A 27174-nucleotide genomic window follows, 5' to 3' on the forward strand; every position below is an offset into this window, starting at 1 on the left:
TCCAGTGACATTTGTTTTTTACTCATTTTGGCTAAGGCTAGCATGTGGGTTTACCAAAACTGTGACTGAGACAAGTGTGCAGTGTGGGAAAGAGGCATGGATGGAAGTGGTAAATAAAATAACGGGCAGGTTATGCACAGACTAAAATAAGTGTCATATTCTGACCAAAAGCCTGCCACCAGATGTGGCTATACAATTGAAGTACATCAACTCACTTGCCACTATAATGCCTGTCACCACATGCAGCTTAATTGTTACTTGCCATTCACTGATAGAGTTTTGATATGAGTCTGCAAGCAATTGATTTATTATGGCTTCCATGCAGTCAGACATCTCTGCTAATGATAATCTGTATTTACAGCTGCTCCCCAGCACTAGCATTGCCACCTCAGATTATTAGGCAGTAGATTTTCATGAGGAGCACACAGCATAAACCCTGACATGTTCACAGTAGGATTTGTGCTCCTATGAGAATCTAATGCTGCCACTGATCTGACAGGAGGCGAAGCTCAGGCAGTAGTGTGAGCAATAGGGAGAGGCTGTGGTTTGCTCATTCAGCCACCACTCACCTCCTGCTGTGTGGCCCAGTTCCTAACAGGCCACAGACCAGTAATGGTTGGAGACTCCTACACTGGAGGGCAGGAGAAGGCTTAAAGGTCAGAAAAGGAGAGCCATACAGCAAGGAGGCAGACACGGAGAACCGACTTCTGGGGTGTAACAAAAGGCAAGAAGTTGAGAAACTGAATCTCTACCCCTTTATGCCTTGAAGAGGAAGCATTCAGTCTTATGATGCACAAAGCTCCCCGAGGGCCCCAGAAGTTCCCTTAGAAACAGGCATATAGAAAGGTTTAAAAGCATATTATTTTTTCCTTGCCATCTATTCTTTTTTTCTATATACCAACAATGAATAAGAGGAATTTAACATTAAAAACACAATACCATTTACATTAGCACAACATAAAATGAAATATGTATATAATCTATATAAGTAAAACTATAAAACTTTGATGAACAATATCAAAAAACAACAATACATGCAGACCTTGTTCATTTTTATGGACATACAGATTCAATGTTATAAAGATGTCCATTCATTTCAATTTGATTTATAGATTCAATACAATCTTAATCAAAGTCTCAACAAATCATTTTATACATACTGACCAACAGACTAAAGTTTATATGGAAAGGGAAAGATTAAGAGTAGCTAAGATAATATTGAAGAAGATAAACAGAGTTGGAGGATTGACACTACATGACCTCAAGAACTACTAAAAAGACACAATAATCAAGACGGTGTGGTACTGAGGGAAGACTAGAAAAATAGATCAATGAAACAGAGCAGGGAGCCCACAAATAAACATATGTAAATATAGTCTTTGACAGAGTAACAAGGACAATATAATAAAGCAGTGGTAGTCTTTTAAAGAAATGCTGCTGGAAAAACTGGACTTCTATAGAAATTTCTTTTTGTTGTTGTTGTTCAAGTCCAGTTGTTTCCATTCCCTCCTCCAACCCCCCACACTAGCCATCTCCATCTCCCACTCTCCATCTTACCCTCCTTTGGCTTTGTCCATGTGTCCTATGTACATGTTCCTTGATGACCCTTCCCCTTTTTCCCCCTATTATCCCCTCCTGCCTCCCCTCTGGTTACTGTCAGTTTGTTCTTAATTTCAGTGTCTTTGATTACATTTTGCTTGCTTGTTTGTTTTGTTGATTAGGTTCCACTTATAGGTGAGGTCATATGATATTTGTCTTTTATCACTTGGCTTATTGCACTTAGCATAATGCTCTACATTTCCATCCATGCTATCTCGAAGGGTAGGACCTCCTTCTTTCTTTCTGCTGTATAGTATGGTAAATGTACCATAATTTTTTGATCCACTCATTTACTGATGGGCATTTGGGTTGCTTCCAACAGCTAGCTATTATAAATTGTGCTGCTATGAACATTGAGGTACATAGATTTTTTTTGAATTTCTGTTTCAGGATTCTTGCAGTATAATCCCAGCAGTGGAATTGCCAGGTCAAAAGGCAGTTCTATTTTTAGCTTTCTGAGGAAATTCCATTCTGTTTTTCACAGTGGCTGCACCAGTCTGCATCCCCACCAACAGTGTACTAGGGTTCCCTTTTCTTCACAACCAGCACTTGTTCTTTGTTGATTTATTTATGACAGCCATTCTGACCAGTGTCAAGTGGTTTCTCATTGTGGTTTTAATTTACATCTCTCTGGTGCCTAGTTGCGCTGAGCATTCTTTCATATATCTCTGAGCCCTCTGTATGTCTTCCTTGGAGAATTGTCTGTTCTGGTCCTTTGACCAATTTTTATTTGGGTTGTTTGCCTTCCTGGAATGGACTCGTGTGAGTTCTTTATATATTTAGGAGATCAAAACCTAGTTGAAGGTATCATTTGCAAATATATTTTCGGTTCCCTTTTTATTTTTCTGATGTTTTCTCTAGCTGTGCAGAAGTTTTTATTTTTTTGAAGTCCTGTTTGTTTATTCTTTCCTTAATGTCCTTTGCTCTATGGGCATACCGGTGAAAGCATTGCTGTTTGGAATATCTGAGATGTTCCTACCTATCTTCTCCTCTAGGACTTTTATGATTTCATGACTTATATTTAAGTCTTTTATCCATTTTGAGTTTATCTTTGTGTATGGTGTAAATTGGTGGTTGAGCTTTATTTATTTATTTATTTGCATGTAGTTTTCAGATATTCCAACACCATTTGTTGATGAGGCTATTTTTACTCCATTTATGATTCTGCCCCCCTTTGTCCAATATTAATTGACCATGGAGACGTGGGTTTATTTCTAGACTCTCTATTTTGTTCCATTGGTTTACATGTCTGTTCTAATGCCAGTATCAGGCTGTTTTGATTACAACGACCTTGTAATACAATTTAATATCAGGTACGTGATCCTTCCTACTTTGCTACTCTTTCTCAAAATTGCTGAGGCTATTTGAGGTCATTTATGATTCCATATAAATTTTTGTCTATAGAAATGTTTTTTCTATATCTGTAAAATATATCATAGATATTTTTTAAAGGATTGAATTGAAGCTATAAATTGCTTTGGGTAGTATGGACATTTTGATGATATTAATTCTTCCAGTCCATGAACATGGTATATGCTTCCATTTATTTGTGTCTTCCTTAATTTCTGTCTTCAGTGTAGTATAGTTTTCTGAGTACAGGTCTTTTACCTCCTCGGTTAAATTTATTCCTAAGTACATTATTTTTCTTGTTGTTATAGCAAATGGTATTTTTTCCTGATTTCTGTATCTGATATTTCATTGTTACAAAATGTGTACAAAAATGCCTTCAGTGTCTGAATATTGACTTTGTATGTTGCTGTTTTGCTACATTTACTTATTAGGTCAAGTAATTTTTTGGTGGAGACTAAAGATTTTTCATGTATACTATCATGTCATGTGCAAACAATGAAATTTTGCTTCCTCCTTTTCAATTTGGATGCCTTTTATTTCTTTTTCTTGTCCGATCTCTGTGGCTGGGACTGCAAATACTGTGTTGAATAGAAGTGGTGAAGGGAGACATACTTGTTTTGTTTCTGATCTGAGTGGGAAAGCTTTTGATTTCTGCCCATTAAGTATGATGTTGCCTGTAGGTCTCTCATATATGGCCTTTATTATGTTGAGGTATGGTCCCTCTAACCCACTTTACTGAGTGTTTCTATCATAAGTGGGTATTGTACTTTATCAAATGCTTTTTTTGCATCTATCAATATGATCATGTGATTTTTGTCTCTCCTTTTGTTCATGTGATATGTTTATTGATTTGCGAATATTATATCATCATTGCACCCTTGGGATCAATCCCACTTGGTCATGGTGTATGATCTTTTTAATGTATTGCTGGATGTGGTTAGCCGATATTTTGTTGAGGATTTTAGGGTCTATGTTCATCAGTGATGTTGGATTGTAGTTTTCTTTCTTTGTTGTGTCTTTACTTAGCTTTGGTATTAGGGTGACATTAGCCTCATAAAAAGAGTTTGGGAGTTTTCCATCTTCTTGGATTTTTTGGAATAATCTGTGAAGGATAGGGTTTAGCTCTTCCTTAAATGTTTTGTAAAATTCTCCTGTGAAACTGTTTCATTTAGAGCTTTTGTGTGCTGGAGTTTTACTGCTTCAATTTCACAAGCTGTTATCAGTCTGTTCAGGCTTTCTGTTTCTTCATTCAGTATTGAAAGATTACATTTTTCTAGAAATTTGTCCATTTCACTTAAGTTTTCAAATTTCTTGGCATATAGTTGTCTGTAGTAATTTCTTATAATCCTTTGTATTTCTGTGGTATCAGTTGTAATTTCTCTTCTTTCATTTTTCACTTCATCATTTCTGTTTATTTGGGTCCTCTCTTTTTTTCTTGATGAGTCTGCTAAAAGGCTTGTTGATTTCATTTATCTTATCAAAGAACTAGCTCCTGGATTTATTAATCCTTTGAATTTTTCTTTTATTCTCTATGTCATTTAATTCTGCTCTGATCTTGGTTATTTCCTTCCTTCTACTCATTCTAGGCTGTCTTTGTGGTTTTTCCTCCATTTCTTATAGATGTAGGGTTAGGTTGTTTGAAATGTTTCTATCTTTTTTAGGTAGGCCTGTATTGCTATGAATTTCCATCTGAGGGCTGCCTTTGCATTGTCCCATAAGTTTCGGACTGTTGTGAGTTCATTTTTGTTTGTTTCTAGAAACTTTTCAATTTCTTTCTTGATCTCATTATTAAATTATTTATTGTTTAATAGCATAATATTTAATCTTCATGAAGTTGAGTGTTTTGAGTTTTTTCCTTGAGGTTGGTTTCTAGTTTCAGGCCCTTGTGGTCCAAGAAAATGCTTGATATGATTTCAATTTTCTTGAATTTGTCAAGGCTTGTTTTGTGGTCTATCATGTAGTCTATCTTTGAAAATGTTCCATGTGCATTTGAAAAGAATGTCTATTTTGCTTCTTTTGGATGAAAGGCTCTATATATATGAGTTACTTCCATTTTATCTAGAACATTGTTCAGTACATAATATGTTTGTTGATATTTTGTTTGGAAGATCTATCCATTTTTGACAGTAGGGTAAAAATGTGTTACTTTTTATAGTAAAAGTGTGTTACTGTCTCTATCTTTCTTGAAGTCCTCCAAGATTTTCCTTATATATTTGGGTGCTCCTATGTTGGATGCATATATGTTTATAATGTTTATGCCTTCTAGTTTTATGGCAAATAGTTTTTGTTATTTTTCTTTTATTATTCATTTTAATTAAAATTTCTTTATTGTTGTTCAAGTACAGTTGTCTCCATTTTCCCCCTACCATTCCCTTCCACTGGATTTTTCTCTTGAGTATCATGATGTGTTCTTCTGTGTGTCTTTTTATGGCCTTTGTTTTGAAGTCTCTTTAGTCTGATATAAGTATTGCTACCCCAGGGTTTTTTTCCTGTTCACTTGCTTGGCATACTTTTTCCCATCTTTTCACTTTCAGTCTGTGTAGGTCTTTTGTTCTGAGGTGGGTCTCCTATAGGCAGCATATGTGCAAGTTATGTTTTCTTATCTATTCAGCTATTCTATGTCTTTTCATTGGAGCATTTAGTCCATTTGTATTTAATGTTATTATTGATAGGTAGTTATTCATTGTCATTTTACCCCCTTTATACCTATGTTTCTTTCTCTCCCACTCTTTTTCTTCTTCTTCTTAAAGCAGTCCCTTTAGAATATCTTGCATTGCTGGTTGGTGAAGGTGTATTCTTTCAGCCTTCTTTTGTCTGGGAAGCTCCTTATTATGCCTTCCATTTTAATTGAGAACCTTGCTGGGTACAGTAGTCAGGACAGTAGTCTTGGGTGCAGGCCTTTGCTTTTCATCACTTGAAATATTTTTGCCATTTCTTTCTTGCTTGGCGTGTTTCCATTGAGAAGTCAGCTGCTAGTCTTATTGGGGCTTCCTTATATGTTACTTCCTATTTTTCCCTTGCTGCCTTTAATATTCTTTCTTTGTCTATGAATTTTGCCATTTTAGTTATGATATGTTTTGTATGGGCCTCTTTGGATTTCTCTTTATTGGGACCCTCTGTGCTTTCTGGATTTGTGTAACTTTTTCTCTCATCAAATTAGAGTTTTCCATCATTACTTTTTCAGACAGGTTTTCTATCCCTTGCTCTTATTCTTCTTCTCTTTCTGGTATCCCTGTTTTCAGATATGATTATGTTTTGTGTTGTTCTGCATTTCCTTTAACTTGTCTTCATTCTTTCTGAGTCTCTTTTCCTTTTCTTGCTCTTTCTGGGTGTTTTTTCTACTTTGTTCTCCAGATCAGTGATTTGATCCTCTGCTTCATGTAGCCTGCTTTTGATTCCTTCTACTGTGTTCTTCAGTTCAGAAATTGTATTCATTTCCACTTGGCTTTCATTGATAGTTTCTGTGTCCTTTTTCATTTTCTATAGTTTTCAGTAAGTTCCTCATAGTTTTCCTGTAGTTTTTTTGTAAATTTCAGTGAGCTCATTGAGCTTCCTCATAACCATTGTTTTGAACTCAGTATCTGATAGTTAACTTGCCTCTATTTCATTTAGCATTTTTTCTGAGGATTCCTCCTCACCTTTGAATTAGGGGCTGTTTCTTTTTTCTTTTTTTAAAAAAATTTTTTCTATATTTTATTTATTTATCTTTAGAGGAGAAAGGAAGGAGAGAGAGAGAGAGAAACATCAATGTATGGCTGCCTCTAGTGTGTCCCCTGCCGGGAACTGGCCCGCAACCCAGGCATGTGCCCTGACTGAGAATCGAACCGCGATCGTGTGGTTCGCAGGCCCACGCTCAATCCACTGACCTACGCCAGCCAGGGCCTAGGGGGTGTTTCTTTGTCTTCCCATTACTTGTGTGATTCTTCTTGTTTGCCTCAGCTTCTTCAGTTTACATCTATTTTGACTCCCTGAGTTTGTGGTGTGAACTTCTATGGTAGGAGACATATGAGATTCAGTGGTGTAGTCTCCTTCATCTCCTAAACTTAATGCTCTTGGAATGTCCTTTGTGCTGTTTATGTTTGCTCTCTGGATGTAGTTGGGTTTTGATTGTTGTTGTGTTGTTCTTTGGTGGGTCCTTCTCTCCAGCTGGTTGACTAAGGGTCACCTCACCCACCATATCTCCTATGATGTTGTGCAGGTGCTGCCAGGTTATGCTGAAGCTGATTCCTCTGTCTGTTTGAGCTTATAAGACTTCTTTCTCATTATTGTACAGTTGTTTGTTCCAGGTGATTTCTTCACTATGTAATTGTAATTCCAGCTTGGTCGTGGGAGGAGGTTAGAGTGGCTTCCATGCACTCCTTCACCATCTTACCTCCTTTCTTTCCATCTATAGATCTGTAGATGGGATACTGAGTCATTTTTAAAAGTGAAGTCAAACATTGAGGTAGTAAAAGTATAAACAATAAAAAACATTTCTTAGTCATTACTGCAACATTGCATTTATATCATCCTTGGTCCATTTGGCCCTTGAGACAGCACATGAGTGGTGACACCTCCTATGGGCCTCTTGTATTCAGCAGTCAGAGTTCATATGGGAATAGTTCCCCAAACACTGGCTTCTGGTCCCACTCACTTTAGTCATGTGACCTATCTCCTACATGTAATTTACTTTATAAAATACCTCCTTTGCTTGTCTTACAGGATTGCTGTGAGGATTATCATTTGACACATGTAAAACATTGATTGTTTACAAACATACACATACCTGAAAATATTTTCAAAGATAAGAAACTCCAATTTCTATATTATAGAGTTAGTTTTGGGGAGATCTAATCCAAATAACCTTCAACTTGAATTAGGTAAACTATTAAAAAGTGGAAATAACTAAAAGGTTGTTTGTAATAAAAAACTGTTATCTCAAATGATGAGAAACCAAATTATCTGTGATTTAGACAACAGGAAAAGGAAAGAATAAAAAGTTGTTTGCCATTTCCTAAAGCACTTCTACAATTTGATGTGCAGAATAAAGTGAGAACACATGGATCTGAAGAGAGCTTGTATTCAATTTGGTGATAAAATGTGAGACATTGAGAGCCAGCATGTACTGTTTGTTGATCAGAACATAAGAAGTTTAAAGAAAAATACTATTTCAACCTTAAGATTTATGTAAATGCTTACTTATACACACTGCAGAATTATATGGATTTTCAAAGATGACAATGTAAAAAATTTTGGTGCAGTAGAACAATTAAAGTGTTTTTACAGTAAAATATTTTGTAAGTTCATTAGTCTATAATTCATTTATAATGTAATATAAACCTAAAAGTTTTCTCCTTTATTACAATGTGTAGTGGATTTTTCTGCCTTATAAAAGTCAAATGAAAATATAAAATCTTTTAAATAAAGGTTAAAATTAATAATGTATCTCATAGAACTTATAAAGAAAGAGAAGCAAGGTGAGTATGTAGATTCAAGAAGAAAACCTTCCTTTGATTTCCTAGCATTGAATATTCCATCTTGGAATATTTGGCATCGTGTCCACAGATATTGTTTATTTTTCTCATTTAGATTCATGTGCAATATCTGTATTTTTTGTTTATGTATATTAGTAATCTTTTACAATTTCATTTTTCCATTGAAGTTTAAAACAATGTGCTTTTGTTAAATATCTAATTAAATTTTTTAACTTTTGAAACATAAGTGTTTCAAGGAAATAGTATTGTGGGGTTTTTTTAATTTAAATTTTTCTCTTGTACTGTGAGGTATCCAAAAAAGAAAATGTGTTTAAACACATTGTCTGAATTCTATGACAAATGAAGATGTAGTCATGTTAATGAGAAAAGCAGTGTGGTTTAAAGTTCATGTTACAAGAGCCACTGAAACATTTGTCCTGTTGCTGGAACAAAGCTCACATAGTCCAAAAATATTTCATTATGAATAATAATACAAGCTATTACACAGAGTAACAGAAGCAGCAATATATTACTTTCTTCAGTTAGATTTAAGATGTCAGGTCATGCATTATGTTATTTCTGTCTCTTGGCTAAAAGTAGATAAAAGGTAGTTTAGTATAATCTATGCCTCACAAATGATGTGACACTTAATATTTTTCTTACTTAGAAAATTGATAACTATATTTGTAGTACCAAAACTTCCTTAACATTCATTTTAAGAAAAGGGACTCAGCTTTGGAGTGTAGAAGTTGCAAATGAATCTGCTGTCTCCCTATAGGAATATTGGTGAAGGGCGGGGAAATGTAGTGAGAATCAGAATCATAAAAGCAACTAGAATTCTACCTGGGTAGCATTAGTGCACAGAACTTTTATGGAGACCCAAATACTGTATTGGACTGTCCTAGAAGACATCAAAATCTAGTTTCCAACAATAGCTGAATCTGCTAATTTCTCCTAAGCCTTTTGCACCGTCAGTATTCATTAGAATATCATGACAATTTTGTAAAATAATCCAGTCACCTTGATAAACATAACATTTGGTGCAATAACTTTATCTTGAGAAATAATCCTATCTAGAGTATATAAAAATCTGTATTGACTCATATGCATATATTCCATTTTTATGGTCGTGAATGATGGGATGTGTCAATGCCAGGCAGGCACAAGGCTTAGCACTTAGGTGCCATAAACTAGGATAGTCTGTAGGAGTGGTAAATAGCGAGTAAACTTAAATGGAAATTGGAAAAGTTTCCAGGCTATTATCACCTAGAAAATATACCCGAAAATAAAGATAATGTAATTCAATATATATGCATTAGTAGTACAGATATAGAGTTTATATCTTTGCTTAGTTTTTATGCAAAAAAACTTATGATTTATTAAGTGTATGTTGGGTTCTGACGTGAAGTTAAGTGTTTAAAAATGGGCTGCTTTTACTTTGGAATATCTGTATCCAGCAGAGCCACACAAAGGAGAACTGGGGCATACACAGTTATCTATACCGTTTATTAAACCAAGAACTGTCTAGAACCAGTTGAGACTGGAGCAAAATAGTGGCTGATTCCATTTAGGCTGATTGTTGCTGTTGTTAAAGGCATATGGGAGGAAAAGTGAAAAGTCAAGGGGTGTTAGCTGAAAGATAAAAATTTGCCTGTTTTAGGAAGTGTGCTCAGGGATCATAGAGTATATTCACATATTTTAAGATTATTATTTGGATGAGGGAACAGGGCAATTTCTGTTTAGACAGTGGAGAGCAATTCTACAGAGTCAGTTGTGATTCAGTGTGTGGAGTGTCTTCCTAAGTGATTTCAGTCGTGAGAAGGATCACCCAGTGAGTGGTGAGTTGCCCTCACTGCAAAGAGTTCTTAATTGTAAATAAATATAAGATGGAATATATTGTATAAATATAAGATAAATAAACCTTTCACATATATAATTTTGATATATAATTCCAATATACATTTAATTCACAATGATACATAATTAAGATTTAACGAAGACTTACTATGTACCAGGCAATATGAAAAGATCTTTAGCAGGCATAATTCTTCCAAGTGTTTTAGAAATTCTACACGATACATACTATTTATCATTTGCATTTTAGAGGATGGAACTGAAATAAAGAGAGATGAAGTAGTTTGGCCGAGGTTACACAGTTGGAAAGCAATGGAATTGGTTCTGTAGCAGAGAAAAAAATGACTTTGTTGGAGATATCAAGGAAGAGAGGCTTTGCATTAAAAAAACAGGAATAGATGTTTTCTAAATCCCAGATGGGTTTGTGGCAGAAACAACCTTTACAACCTTTCCCCAAATGTTTGAATAGATGCAGGCAAGAGAAAACTCTGCTTACTGAGTTTTTAATCTCTCTACATTTTTTGTCTGTCACTTCCCTAGTATCTATAAAAAAATAAATAGCACTGTCAGTAGCAATTTAGTCAGACTGGTCACTTTAGACAGTATGATAACAATACTTGCATTTCAAAAACAAATATATTTTCAGGGCTCTTTTTCCCTTTAATTTTTAATAAAAAAATCTCACAATACCAGCCTCTTATGAGACAGTTATTATCTGAAATAACAAATGTGTTGATAATAAAGGGGTGCACAACTGTTTGCTCTATCTTTCCTTGATAACTTTGCATGTCACTTGCTTTCCTAAAATGGAAGCAAAACAAATTTGCTTCTCTGTGTATGCTTATCACCTTCAAAGCTGTAACAATTCCTTTGCAGTGATCACCTTGTTTAGGGGTTAAGTCTAAGAAAACTTTTGAGTTTAATCGGAGTGAGATTTTTACCCTGGAAAGACTCTCCTGAGGAATTCTCTAAGGTCACTGCCAAATTACCAGATGTAATAGGAGGAGTAAATGGAGCAAAATTATAGTGTGCTGCTAATGTCTTTCCCTATGTGCTCCTCCCTCAACATCCTTTATTCTTCTAGGTTATTTCCCCCCATAAAAATGACCTGTTTCTTTCTGACTTTTCAAGAGAACGAGTGAGTAACCAGCTAGAGTTAAACAGAGAGCTTTCACTTCCCTTGCTTCACCTTTCCCCATTCTGTTCCTCCCTGTGTACCTGTGTCCTAGCTTCCTGGTTTTAAGTTCTGGATGATAACTGGGAATAGCAGAGAGACATGATAATTTCACCTTAAACTTTAAGTTTCTTTTGATGCACAGTTTCAGAAAAAGTATCAGTCTCTGATTATTTCATGTGGAACCATCCCTTTTTGAAAGCCAGCTTTTCTTACCCTTATGAAGCAACAATGTTTCTAAGAATAAGGCAAGGCTCCCTGTTTAGAGATTTACTCCTTTGATAGCAGTCAATGAAAATGAGCCAGTTTCCAAAACAGTCATTCTTGAGCTGGCATATTATTTCCTGAAGTTTATTCATATTTATAAATAAGAGTAAATGTGCTTTGTAAAAGAAACCCAGGTTGCTGGCAGCTTTTCTTTTAGTTTTTCCAAATATGGTATACAAAAGAATAAAAAAAATTAACTGATTTGCATGTTTCCTACATTAATACAATCTACAGTAATTTATAATAAAATCAGTAGAATTCAAGTAGATGAATGCAAATTAGACATTTTAAATCAGAAACTAAATTAATCATTGAATTATAATTGCAAAGTAACTATCATATACCGGGTAATGTTGCATGGTGTTATTACTTTAGTTTCATAGAAGAAAAGGCCCTGATGTTCTTGTTGTCTCCCCTTTTTACTGTTTTAAAGACTAACAATCGTAAAACTGGCCTCTCATCCATCCAGTGAAAGGTCAGGCCATTGCTCTATGGCATGAATAGTGAAGTGTTTTCATTTATTTACTCTTCTATTTCTGTCTTCTTGTTTATCTTCATGTCATTTTTGTTTTCAGTTGACATGTGGTCAGTAGGGTGCATCATGGGAGAAATGATAAAAGGTGCAGTGCTGTTTCCTGGCACTGATCGTATCCTTCTCAGCAGCCAGTGGACTCTGCAGGTGTTCCTCTCAATCAGTTTCCTTTGCTTTCAGATACAGTACTGCTGATGGTATACATTCACAGCCCTCAGAAGGCTTCTCTGAGATTTCAGTGTCAAATATTCATAGTAGCATTGTGGTAGAATAACTGTGGCTCTAGTAAAATCCTACGTGGATAATACAGTACCAAATATGAAACATTAGCATGTTGTCAAAAGATCTGTCTTAATTGAGTCATAAGGATTAATAATAGTGTTATACTCTTCTCTATTGTTTTTGTTGTAGATATTTCAAAATTAAGTTCTATTGATAGGTAGATAAAAAATGACAAAATATTTTAGTTTTAAGACAAGATTTAGCTTTCATATCATAAGAAATAGTCACTTGGCATACAAAATTTAATTAGATTTATATTCACCCACAAACACAATATATTTATTTTAATATGTATTCAGGGAGCATGTATATGAATTTTATTTGTAAATTGATCAAACTCTTCTAAAATTCTCTTTCTCATTTACTTCATTTACAGGAATGATTGCTCTAATCCTGCTATTATTTTCTTCATATAATTAACAAATGTGATAATTAAAACCTCATTAATAATGTTTACATAAAACACCTGAAGAAATAAATTTATATCGCTTGAATAAGTAAAAGGGACCCTCTTTTAGGCAGCAAACAGTTAGCAAGTAAAAATTCCAGAGGCTCTTCAGCGTTAAGTAGATACAGATACTGTGTGAATAGTATATGAGTGTGTATATGAGTATATGAGAAATAATAGCTTATTTCTTTAAGTTAGTTAAGTATCTGCCTACACACAGTAATTTATAAACATAATATAACCTCACCATAGTGAAGATAAAATCTCTGCTTAAATGACTGTAATTCAGAGCTAAAATTGAAGCAGTAACAATGGGGTTTAATATATAATTAAAGTAAATATAATTACTAATGTAGTATATCCTAACTACATTATGATTAGCCACTTACTTTGAGGGTTAATATATTACATATATGGTTATAGATACATAGTTCCACATACACATTCTCTGCATTAACGACCAATTTAGGAAATGACTGAACTAGCACTCATTTAATTTTTGTTGAATGAAAGAACTTAAACTAAATGTTTTATTTAGTAAAAAATAAAACTTTATTATTTTAACTTCCATCCTTACTAAAAACTTCTTTCTAATATTTCATATAACACAAATTTATTTAATTTTTTCTGTTTATTGAAGTTGTCTTCTACATACATATCTGATTAAATAACATCTACAAATTTGTCACATTCATATTAATGTTAATGCTATTGAGAAGTATATTATTTGATAAAAAACTAATTTCTTTGATTCTTAAAAAAATTACGAACTTGAGTTTGAACTTTGGAAATAAGTATGAAATACTACTTAAATTTTGGCTAATTTTAGACATTTGACACAGATCAACTCAACCCATTAACTTTGTACTCAACTTTTTCAGAAGTTCATTGTGTTTGAATAATTGATGACTGAAATGAAGATTGCCTCTGTAAATGAAAATGATTGATTTTCACTGTTTTCCTTGTATTTTCTATTAAGGAAAATCTGGTTGATTTTTCACAACTGAGTTTTTAAATACCAATGAACTTTTCTTAGAATCCATTTTTTGGCAGAAGTTGCTTGGGTATCACTTCTTAACTTGGATATCAAAATCCCTTACAAGTAGAGCTTTAGGCTGCTGTTAATGTTCAAGTCTCATATTAGATGCCCTTTCTATGCCTGACCTTGATATTCGATATTGAGTTATTCCTGGAGCTCTCATATTGGGATACATTTGTAAATTTCCCAAGCACCTGGGAATTATTTTCTAAAGCATCTGTTCTCAGGATAGGATGTAGATTTTCAATGATTTCAAACATATTGTTTAAAGTTTAAATCGGTCTTTTTCATGCAGCTTACAAAACTGAACACCATAAAATCAACCTATTTAAATGCAAGACATTATTATTTTTTAAAGACTTTATTTATTCACTTTTAGAGAGAGGAGAAGAGAAAGAGAAAGAAAGGAAGAGAAATATCAATGTGTGGATGCCTCTCATGCTCTCCATATTGGGGACCTGGCCTGCAACCCAGGCACGTGCCCTGGCTGGGAATCGAACTGGCAACCCTTTGGTTCTCAGCCCACGCTCAATCCACTGAGCTACCCAGCCAGGCCAAGACAGTATTTATTTTTAAAAACTTCCTATAATTATAAATGACTTATCTGAAGAGGCATTAAAATTAAACAGAACCTTTAAAATGGAGCTGGAGATATATAGTATGTATTCTATACATCTGTATAATACCTCATAAGGAGTCATAATATTTTTAATCGACATCTTCATTTATATGAAGACATTCTCAAAATAAATGATTTCTAAAAGTTCTTACAATATGAACAATGCAAGTCTTCTTAATAAATAATGTAATGGCAAAACTTAAAATATTAACAAGTTCTTATACCTTTTATCATTTATGCCTAAAAAATTCAGTACATTATTTTCAGAATTGAGAAATTTAGATAGCTAAAAATAATTTAAAATTTTTTATATATTTATATGCTGCTTTATTAGTAGATGTATTTTTAGTACATATTAATTTCATTTTGTTTAACTCAAGTATGAGTTTGACTCTCAAGAGGAGGATCAGAAATCAGCTATTGAAATAATTTTCTTTTGGGATCTCTCCTAATGAATTTCATCATAGCAGACATTTTTACTTTTCAAATTGCAGAATATTTTATATAAGCAAATTAATATTAAATATATAAATTTTGAATAAGATCAATAAAATGAACACGTACCGTCACTCGGGTTAAAAAATAGAATGTCACCATTAAATATCTCTGAATCGCTTTGTGTGCCTCATCAACCATATTGTCTCTTCTCCCCACAGAAGCCGCTGTTGTCCTCCACACACACTTCTCCAATCTCTTTGACTTTCCCTGTATTTTTATGGCATACATATTCATCCTTAAACAAGATATGGTTTAGTTGTATGTTTTACATGTTATTTTGTGACTTTTTTTAAAGTTAACAATATATTTTTGAGATTTACTCCTATTGATGCTTTAGACATAGTTCATTTTCACATCAGTGCAGTATTCCAGCCTGTGAATATTCTATGACTATCCCATTCTCCTATAAATAGGATTTGGCATATATTTAATTTTTGATTTTATTTTTATAAACAGTGATGTTATGAATATAGGTCCCTAGGAGCACATGGGCAAGATGTTGTTTTGTTTTGTTTTTAAATTCTCAGGCTCATAGGTGTGCACATTTTTAACCTGACTGTGTAGCATCAAATGGATTTCCAGAGTAGCAGTATATAGATGTAACTATTTCACAGCCTTACCAGCTCTTGGTTTTGTCAGATTGGTTTCATAATTTGCCACCAATCTCTTGGATATAAAATACTATTTCAATAGAGCTTTAATTTACATTTCTTTGACTACAATGGAGGCTAAGTATCTTTTCTTGTTTATTGGACATTAGTACTTTTCCCTTGGTAAAGTGGTTTTTTTAAAAACATTTTTCCTATTGCATTATTTTATTGATTATTAGAATTTATTTATATAATTAGTCACGTAATCTTTGGCAGTTTTATGTGTAACAAATATCTTCTGCCTATATTCAGATTATTTTTCCATATTATTTTACACTGGTTTTTTGAAATTTGGCAATCTGTTTTTTTTTTTTGCTTTGTGTATTTTTATATCTTGTTTAAGAATTCTTTGATGTCTTTATACTGTCTTGAAATTTACTGTGTTTTAAGTTTAAGCCGTTAGTCCAATTGTAGTTACTTTGTATGCATGGTGTGAAAGAGGGATCCCATTTTTCTTCCGCTTCCATCTACTGACTAGTGTATTCTTTCTTCATTGATCTATAATGCTACCCCAGTCATAAGTTTCCACATAGTAGGGGGAGGGCTGTTATATTCTGTTCTCGTTAGCTATGTCTATAGCACTACTACCCTTCCTTAATTAATGTAAATGGATACTACAGGCTTATATCAGATAGGGTTAAACCTCATCCCTTTTTTTTCATCTGTTATAGAGGTATCTTAGCTGTTAATGACTTACTACTCTTCAGTAAAAATGTTATAATTGGCTAGTTAACATCTATAAAAAGATTCTTATTGGTTTTTATATTTGGATTGTTTTGAATCTACAGTTCAATTTGTAGAGAAGTGCTATTTTAATAAAGGCATTTTAAAATCCTTTGCTTAAGCATACAAGGATCTTAGCATACACTACTTTTTTGTTCTTTAGCCTCATAAATTGACAATATTATAATTTTATTGTGTAGAGGTAGAGTTTCTTTAGGTTCATCCTTTTGATTATCATTTGTTTTTGGCTTACTACTACTTCTTGCAATTGGGTCCTTTATTTTGAGATTATTTTCTTTCTTCCTAAAGTGTATATTTTAGAAGACTTTTAGGGGGAATCTTTCATAATAAAATTCTACTTTTTAAAATTGGATTCTCTTACTTTAAAGATGGTTTAGTTGGATATAGAATTTGACATTGGCAGTTATTTTCTTCCAGCAGTTTAAAGATATTATTCCATTGACTTAATGTTTCTAACACTGCTGGCGAATTTAATAGTCATCTTTGGAGATAGCTTTTGCCTTTCCTCTGACTTCATTTACAATTCTTTTTTGGCCTTTGGTTTTTTGCTGTATCTCTACCACATGACTAGGTGTGGGTTTCTTTTTATTTATCCCCATGGAGATTCACTGTATTTCCCAAATTCCAATATATTCCCAATTTCTCAGCTTTTGCTTCTTTAAATATTTTTCTCCCCTATTTTTTTACATTATTTTCCTAGAAAAACTGATTGGACATAAAGTAGACATTCATTTATTCAACAAATATTTTTTTTAAAGATTTTATTTATTTATTTACCTGTAGAGGGGAAGGAGAGAGGGAGAGAAACATCAATGTATGGTTGCCTTTTGTTCGTCCCCTGCTGGGAGTTGGCCTGCAGGGAACTGGCCTGCAACCCAGGCGTGTGCCCTGACTGGGAATTGAACCGAGATCCTCTGGTTTGCAGGCCTGTGCTCAATCCACTGAGCTACACCAGCCAGGGCCTTATTCAACAAATATTTTTGAGCACTTACTGTGTGCTGGATACTTTTTGTCTCCAGGGATATATCAATAAAAAATTGTCATCATATAAATCATGTCATGAAATATTTGATATCATGAAATTACAATTTAAGGCACAGTATATCAGGAAGTGATAATGGCTGAGGGATAAGAGAGATCAAAATGCTAGGATGGGGGAGCATATATTGTCCCCTGCTTTCTTTTTAGTGTAAACATATAATGGTTTTCAGGTATGCCTGTCAAAATGGCATAAACTTGATTGTGTGATTAAACTTCTTAATCTCCCTTTTATATAATGTTATAGCCAGAAATGGATGTAATCTTCCAGACATGGCCTCACAGGTCAAAGTAGTGTCACTATAACTCCCTTAAATAGAATTCTCTATTTCTATTAGTGTTAGAGCTATTTGTATTAGCTCTTTTGTTTAAAATCATTTTACTTACCAATTTTAAAAGCTATAAAACACAGATGTCAAGCATTGCTTCCCAGTTTGAAAATGCAGGCCGAGACAGACCCAGCCTTTGTAGGGTGAGGATGTCATACAATCTGAGGAGGGTGTTATGTATAAAATACATAATATTATGCAAAATTTTATATAATTAATACTGTAAAAATAATTAACATTATACAAAATTAGATACTGAATCTTACAAGGGCCTATGCAAATGAGAGGGTCCAAAGATTAACCTTTAATAGCTTAATGAACAGATACTCGATTCACTTATTTATGAAATGTCTTCCCATTATTTTGCTTTATTAGTAAATATATATTATAATAATAAATAGGTGTAAGACAGACTACTAAGATCCATGCATGTCATACTTAAAATGCCAGATTTTAGATATTTTGTGTCCCACAGTATCCCACTAGCAATCTGTTACCAGGGAACAAATAGCCTTTTACTCATATTTTCATCTTTGAGTTTTGGATGTGTTCTGGCTTATAATATTTCCTCTTCCTATAGCCATTTATAATGAAAATAAATGCTAGTTACAATTATATACTAAGTCACTTGTTCACATATCATATTACCAGAATTCGAGGGGCCTTATGAAAGGAAAAGAACATTTTTAAAAAAGACTAAAACTATTTTTTAAAAAGGAGCAAAACAACTTAAAACATAAGCATGAAAATCTGGTTCCAGAATTCTGTCATATTTCTATGACACATTTCTATTCTGATCTTTAAACTTCTTCTCAGCAGTAAGAATTCTTTTGAGAGCAAATTTTATCATAGAGAAATGTGAAATAATTACAGAAATAAATTGTCAGATATTTTTAGCTTTTTATTGAGTAGCTTTTGTATTTTCTATGCATAGAACCCCACAGGTAATAGCAACATATAATTTCAATCCTTTCCTAAATTTTGGTGGCGGAATCTTTCTCCCTCTGCTGAGAGCCTGTGTTTGCCATGAAATATATCCCCATGGTCTTTTAGGAAATTTACATGGAGCAATGAGATTAATGTTAGGGTTTTTCTTTTCTTGAAGTATTTCTTTTATGTGAAACTCCTACATTTTTCATAGAAAATAGGTATGGAATAAACTATTGGTGAGTTTCAAGCTATACTAATTTGCATCATAAAATTGAAATATGTTAGTACTTTATTCTTTTTTTAATCCTCACTCAAGGACATGCTTATGGATTTTAGAGAGAGGGGAAGGGAGGGAAAGAGGGAGAGAAACATCAATGCCAGGGAGAAACATCCATTGGTTGCCTCTCGTAGGTGCCCCACCTTGGGACAGAACAACTATGTAGGCATATGTCCTGCCAGGGAACTGCTTCCACCAACTGAGCCACACTGGCCAAGGCAGTACTTTTTTATTAAATCTGGTATAGTAATTGACAAGAGGCTTAGTATATTCTTCATTGGTATTTCTCAAAATAGAGTCCTGGAGCCATCTGGATTACCGTTAATGTTGGTGTTTTTATTGTTTTGCCTTTTAAAAAAGATTTTATTTATTTACTTTTAGAGAGAGAAGAAGGGAGGGAGAGAGACAGAGGGAGAGAAGCAGCAATGTGTGAGAGATACATCCACTGATTGCTTCTCACATACCCCCTACTGGGGACCTGGTCTGCAACTCAGGCATGTACCTTGACGGGGAATCAAACCAGGAACCTTTCGGTTTGTAGGCTGGTGCTCAATGAACTGAGTCACACCAGCCAGGGCTGGTGTTTCGTTTGTTTCTTTGTTTGAATAATATTATATCAGACCTATGAACAGAATTATATAAATCAATGCGGAGAGGAAATGGATCTGTATTTTGTCATTTTCCTATAAGTATTCAAGTTGAGGAACTTGATATATCATGATGCCTAACACATGGTATGCATCCCTCTACTTCCTTAATGCATATTCATTGCAGAAATTGCTAATTGATTGCAATAGTTTTCCAGGAGAAAAGACATAAAGCCATACAATAATACTCAGTGCAATGTCTAGGCAGCTGGATGGCTTGACAGATAAAATAACCTCTCCTAAAACTATTCTTTGGCAAAAAATTATTTAAAAACATAGTTAAGGATTTGGGCATAAACACTGATATTCTTTAAGTTGTAAATAAGTGTTAGAAAATTTTGCACAAAATGCTGACTATAAGGCTTCAAGTAGAGGAGAAAGCAAGTCTGAATTTATGAAAGTGTCAATGTTGGAAACCATATTCATAATAACAAAAGTAATCAACTATGGAAGAAAACATAAGATAGTTTTTCAAAGGGCATAGTAGAATGAGGCCATTAAACACTGTTTTTGAATTTACTTTGTAGCTTCTGAAAGCTTGAATGTACATTGTACAAATTATGTTCATAATTATAACCTAAAATAAGCAGAAATAGGTAAGTATTTTAGTTTGTGATACATTTTACAAAGTTCCCAACCAAGGGAGTTAAAGTAAAAGGCATCCATGAAATGTAAATTCTTCTCTAGCTGATAAAATTAACAAAAAATTTTCAATCTTAAGCTTTCAAATAATTCATTTTATAATCCATGTTAATTTTGTTTTATTCACCTATTACAATACTACTTATTGAACACAGTTAATAGTCAATACATATACCTTGTCTTCTTATCATACTCAATAAAATCAAACTTTTTGCAATATGATTATTTTATGTAGTGAATTTAGAATTAAAGAAAGAAATTGTCAAATAATTCCTATAAAATGATAATCTTCAATTTTAATGTTGATTAAATGCTTTTGATAAATATGTTAAAGGTGATGATTTCTCACTGAAATAGTAAATCAAAAATATAAAACACATTTATTGCTTTTTAAATAAGTGCACAGGCTGGATTTTGTAAATAGATCCATATGTATTTAGTATAAAAATGATGACTTACAAGAGTTTTAAAGCAATCATTTTACAAAAATAACTCTGGCCATTATTTTGAAAAAATATTTACTATGTTAATATTAACACATAAGCATAAAAATCTAGTTATTATTTTATATATTTTTGAAAATATAGTTATTGTGTAAATGTGATTTTTTTAAAAAAAATATATCATGTCATTTTCTATTTAAAATATTAATAAAGTTAATTGTTTTATGTGAAGGGGACCTGATACACCAAGGAGGCAGTTTCAGAAACAGTCTTTAAGGAATTGCTTGCGACAAACATCCCATAGATTTCATGGCCAAATTAATAATAGAAGCAATTTCTACCACAACAATTTCAAACTTGCTCTTTTCCTTACTGGAATCCTTGGAATTAGCATTGAACTTAGAGTCAGGAGATATAACTTCCAGTCTTGGCTTCTATTTGGATAGTTACAATTATAAAGGAAAATCATGTGGTTAACTAAATATGTAAATAGTTGGACATAGTTGTCCACTTTGTAATCCTATGAACATCTGGGAAAGAAGTGCTTAATACTTAAATACAACTTCTTGTTTATGGGACGAAAGAACTTGAAATGGATTGGTTGAAATAAAGGCCTGACCTTTTAAAGATGATTATACCACATAGTTGAAGTGTTAACACTCAACTATTTCACTGACAATAATAAAGAGTTGTTCCTCCCTACTTTTTTGTAAGCTATTGCATCAAGGACCACAACCGTGTTTTATTTAAAAGGCAACCTAAGGTATGAATGTTCCCTGAGTACTTCCGTAAGCTTTAACTATAAGTTGTAAAAAGAAATATTTTAACTGTTCTTATTGAACACATTCAACAGTACTTGACTGTTCTTAAACTTTACTCTGAAAAAAAAAATAACCTGGAATTGTTTTGGGAGTGCTTCTTTAAAAGCAGCTATTTTTTTTTAACTGAATAACTCTATATGGCTAGATAAATATAACTAGAATCTTATAGTTTGTTAGGAGTATTTTTCTAACTTTTAAATGACACCTTTACAGAAAATATAACAGTTCTTTGCCCCTCTTTTTACTTTGATGTCATCTGTAAGATTCTAAGGAAGTCCAACCAGTGATTGAATGATGGCTGGTAGGACATGATAACCCAGCTTCATTAGAGAGTAGATCTCTTTCCCTAATTTTCAGAGCAAGCACTTGTTATTTATTTAGCTGTACTAATATTTTCTATTTAAATTTGTTTAAACAGTTAAAGCTTAACTATATCCATAGGAGTAACTTTGAACTTTAATATTTTAAAATTTTTTAGCTTCCTTATTTTTTAAGCATTCTTATTATTATATTCTCATGAATGTTCTTCAGTTTTTTCCACTTTCACTTTGCTTCCTGATACTACGCAGTCATACTCTTTTTTTTCATCCTGGTAACTAGAAGAATATGTGGTAATTTAAATTTTATTCAGCTAGATTATAAAGGAGGTAAAAGTGGATTTGCAACTTAGCTTGATTTTTATCTGTGTGCAATGTCCTATCTACTTTGTTTGCATTATATATTTATTATTGTTAAATATAGTTAATTTTGTCTTTTATCAGGACTGCTGATCTTTTTTTTAGTCCAGCTGTATTGAATAGCTAGGGGTAAGGAGTTTACAAACTCAAGTAATATTGTGGTAAGTTCCCTGAACTATTGCAAATTACCTTAGCAGAAATCAACTAACTAACAGTACTAAAGGAATAGAGTTGTAGAAGAATAAACAGTGTAAGGGAGAATACTGCCTGTTGTATTGGATTTAAAAAGAATTTCTAAGGCTTTTATCATTCATTGACACATGGCAAAGGATTTCTTTGAAATCAGTTTCTTCCAGTTGGTTCTTCAGAGTTTTCATTGGAGGTATTTATCATTCATAAGGATTTGATATTACAATTGTTAATGATGAATGAAAAAGAGAATCTCAATCAGTGGGTATACCTGTCAAAGGGTCAGCTCCCATTTGGGGAATTATTAATATTCATAGAGTTAATATTTTTCTATAGAATTCTGCACACTTAATGTACTTTTGAAATACATGCACTTGGATGGAAATCTGTTGTCTTAAATTGATCATTTAATTTTTACTCTCATAGCTTCTTAATATTCAGGAATGCAGGGCACTACTAAGAAAATAGGTATAAACTGTGACTACAGTGATAAATAGAAAATTTTTAAGTCTTTAGTGAAGAATTAATGAATTGTCTTATTATCAAAAGTTATATTGTTCCCATAAGAAATACACATGAGTAGAAAACACTAACAGATGATGAAATTTTCTATTTGGTAGAGAAAGAAACAACAAAAATCTTAAGAAGAATCTAAGAAAAATATGAATGAATCTTATTTACAATATTTGTGTATTTGTCATTTTTAGAAAATAAGTGAGATAATTGCATAATAAAAATATTGTGTGCCATTATATTTTTCCTGTGGTTATATAGAAGTTTATCTTAACATAAGAAATCTTTCTTGTGTTATTGAAACATTTTCACCTTCATAACCCAAAGACTATCTCACAATATCCTGTTTTGTTAAGTAATGGTAGTTCTCCAATACTGTATATATGCCAAAAGTGAATTAACATTCTAAGAGGATTCATTTCCTCACCATTCTGATTTTATGTTTGTCTCTTACTGCTTACTAAAATCCCAGTTGTGTCAATGAGTGGCCAGGATCCAAGCAGCAGTTAGCCTCCCAACCAGTGGAGGGCTAGAGCTAGTAGCCTGTACTTCTGTTTGCCCTTAACTATCCAATTCTCAGATATTGACCAGTGGAACAAAGTAATTGAGCAACTAGGAACACCATGTCCAGAGTTCATGAAGAAATTGCAACCCACAGTAAGAAACTATGTGGAGAATCGGCCTAAGTATGCAGGACTCACCTTCCCCAAGCTCTTTCCAGATTCCCTCTTTCCCGCTGATTCTGAGCACAATAAACTCAAAGGTAAGACCATCAGGGACGACTTCAGAACCACTGTGTGGATGAGGGGGCTAGAGAGGTAAATGGTAGAGACACCTCTGTAGTTTGAACGACCTCAACTTAAGGTGAGTTCTTTCTTTTTTTATTATTTCACTAGAATTTTGTTGCATTGTATATACTTGAAATAAGTTACTGGCTAAGGCTGAGAAATCTTTATAATGGTCAGTTTTTCAACATGATGGTTATTTATTGTAAGGATCTCTAAAAGTAATGTAACACAATTATAATCATAAATATAATTACTACTGTATAAGTGCTAAGGGGGTAGAGTAGGAGATTAATTAGATACTGCAGTTCTAGGACCCTTCCAACAGTTTCTGATTGATTCAGGGGAACAGTCTGGCTCAGGGATATTTCTTAAAAGATCTTTCTTCCAAAGGGCAAGTGGTGGAGGGTTTTAGAATTGTCTGGATATTCAAAAGAAAGGATAATACTGAAGTATGTGACAATGTGGTCCAGGTTAATTATTTCATGGACCTTACTTAAAATTTTAAAATTATTTTGCAGTGTATCTCTAGGGCTAACATAATATATATTGAAATCATTGTTTCAATTCTTTTTATTACCTGGAAAATATTTTCAACCCAAGATTTTCATTGTTAAACTTTGGAGAAGCAGGTGTCTGAGTTGTAGTTGTATTTTAGGGAATGCTTAAGCACATTTTAAAAAAATTAGTTGACAAATGGGATTTTTACCTACACATTGTATACTCAGTATAGACACTTTCATTAATAAGTAATTCTTCAGCCTACTGTGTCTATAGTCATGAACTTTAATAACAAATCTTAGTTTCTTCACCCACAAAATTAGGACAATACAGGGTCTGGCAGAAGTAATGCCTGCTTGAGTGTGGTAAGTAGGATAATCATATGGGTGTAATAATTTATAGTTTTAATTTGAACATTTCACCTAAAATGTCATATGGTATGCTTGAGTATAATGTTGTCATGTTACAGAATTACATCCTTATAAATTTGTATTAAAGGTTATGTAATAAAAAGGGGGAGTTATTTGTGTCTGACCCTGTATTGCCTCAGTCAGAGGAATGGAGACAGGGAACAAATTTGTATAAAGTATAATATAAATAAAAATTTAATTCTTTAACTTAGGACATTTCTGAGAATGTCCTAAGTGATTTTGAACAAATTTGATTTTGCACCTGTCATTATACCTGGCACACAGTGAACAAGTAAACATTTATTATTTTGTAAACTGAACTTTCACATCAATTTGTTTGCTAAGTCTTGTGGATTTTTTTCTCAAAACCTGACACCTCTTCTCTGTTCTTAAAGCTTCTGCTCCTATTGAAGACATCTTCATCTCTCTTATCCTAAAAAATGTCAACCCTGGCCTTCTTGCCTCCCTTAACTGCTTTAGCTCTTTTCCTAGTTCAGAAAAGCTTTAAAAATAAGCAGTGTACACTAAATCTACCTGCTACCTTTTAAAAACTATTCTTTTAGATTTATTTTTATTTATGTGAGCAATACATGTACACATTCTCTCCTCCTCTTAGGTATTTTCAGTTTGTTGATTATCTTTACAGACCTTTTCTGTGCGCTTACATACCTAAATAGAGATAGGGAAATATTTCTTGTCTTGTTGAAGTGGGACAGATTTACACACATAGCATCATGATCTATGGATCATTCTGCAACTTTTTTTTCACTTACCAATACGTCCATGTGAGTGCACGAGGCCTGTCCAGAAAGTATCCAGTCATGTACTATGAAAAAATAGAGACATTTATTGAAGAAGATACAAGATACAAGAAACTTTGAACCTAGGACAATGATGTGTCAGTCCCCTTCAAAGTAGGCTCCTTGGGACTTCATGCACTTCTCCCAATTGCCATCAGCTGCTCCCTCGTATTTCCCTGATTCTCACCAATGACCTGAAATCTTTTCTCTTTCAAAGGTGATTTTAGTATTGGGAAAAAACAGAAGTCCCATGGCATAAAATCTGGGCTGTAGAGGAACTGAGTCACCTGAGTGATTTGATGTTTCACCAAAGACCTCTTCACGAGATGTGATGCATGAGTGGGCACATTGTTACAACCAGTTGCCCATAGCTACAGCCTTCTGAGTCATCCAAAGAGTTTTCACAGAGAAATGTTCAAGCTTAATGCAAAATTTGGTGCAGATTCATTGCTCTACTCTCTCAGTCATTTTTGAATGCAATGACCACACAATACACATGCTAACTCAATGGCCTTTACCACCCCCACTGGTTAGTAGGGTGGAGTCATCCTATTTTTCACACATGTGCAATCCTGTCCACTCTCCTTGTCTGCCAGGTTAGATAGATGTTGTGTAAATTGTTCTTGTTATATTAATAATGGTTGGACTTTTTCTGGACAGATCTCATATGTAGAGGTACTGCATTCTTTTAAATTGCCAAATACAATTCCAAGGTATGGTTGTTATCAAAGGCCATTTAGCTACTCTATAGGTGGAAATTTAGATTGTTTTTAAAACTTTTCATTTCATAACCAATGCTACACTGAACTCTCCTTCTGTGTACATTATATGAACATGTGCACTTGTCTCTCTAGACTGTATATTTAAAAGTGGAACTGATGAGTCATAAAGTATTCACATTTTAAACTTTGATAGATACTGCCAAATTTGCCTTCTAAAAATCCTGCATGATTTTATGTTCCCACCAACATGAAACAAATTACCTACCTAGTGTTTGGGGATATTGTACCACCTTTTATTCTTGAAAATCTGGTAGATAAAAAATATTTCATTGTTTCATTTTGCATTTCCCTAATCATTTGGTGAAGTTACATGATGTTCAGGAGGAAAGTGATCTTATTTAGTTGATCTTTATTTTCTTAATTTCTTCTCCCTCCAACAAATGTCCTTGCCAAAATAAAACTTTTACTAATTATTTTCCTCTTTTATCATTCCAGCCAGCCAAGCCAGGGACTTGTTGTCAAAGATGCTAGTGATTGATCCCGCCAAGAGAATATCAGTGGATGACGCCTTACAGCATCCATACATCAATGTCTGGTATGACCCTGCTGAAGTGGAGGCGGTAAGGCCTAGGCTTCTTTTACTTTCTTTCCACAAACAAATCATAATAAATGGGTGCTCAATGGTGAAAACTGAGAGAATTAGAGCACTCACATGGACCTCTGTGAAATTCCTAAGTTACAAAGTTATTACTTCCCTTCTACAAGTTATTTTCTTCTACTTACATTTCAAGGGCATTTCTTTTTCAGGACTTTCTATGAGTGATGGTGATTTAATCCAACAAAGCTTAGTTGTCCTTGAAACTCTTGCATTTGTTTTTGTTAAATTGTCAACTCCTTCTTTGTGTTTATCAGCCTCTCCCAATGCCAACTAAGTAGCAGAC

At 33.5% G+C, this 27174-nt stretch overlaps 1 protein-coding gene across 6 annotated transcripts in view; it reads left to right on the forward strand.

Annotated features, from left to right (window-relative positions):
* MAPK10 (mitogen-activated protein kinase 10) overlaps positions 1-27174 on the forward strand; it is a 335415-nt gene that overhangs the window by 250375 nt on the left and 57866 nt on the right. For 5 of the 6 annotated variants that reach the window (XM_037030724.1, XM_037030705.1, XM_037030733.1 and 2 more), the window contains 2 exons: positions 23596-23778; positions 26729-26853. In XM_037030724.1, coding sequence (XP_036886619.1) covers positions 23596-23778; positions 26729-26853 — 308 coding nt within the window. Of the gene's footprint in view, positions 1-12272; positions 12345-23595; positions 23779-26728; positions 26854-27174 lie in introns of all 6 variants that reach the window. The other variant, XM_037030706.1, reaches the window with a different exon arrangement.

The sequence above is a fragment of the Sturnira hondurensis genome, unplaced genomic scaffold (genome assembly GCF_014824575.4).
Source record: "Sturnira hondurensis isolate 20B ecotype Veracruz unplaced genomic scaffold, ASM1482457v3 Scaffold0001721, whole genome shotgun sequence".
NCBI lineage: Eukaryota > Metazoa > Chordata > Mammalia > Chiroptera > Phyllostomidae > Sturnira > Sturnira hondurensis.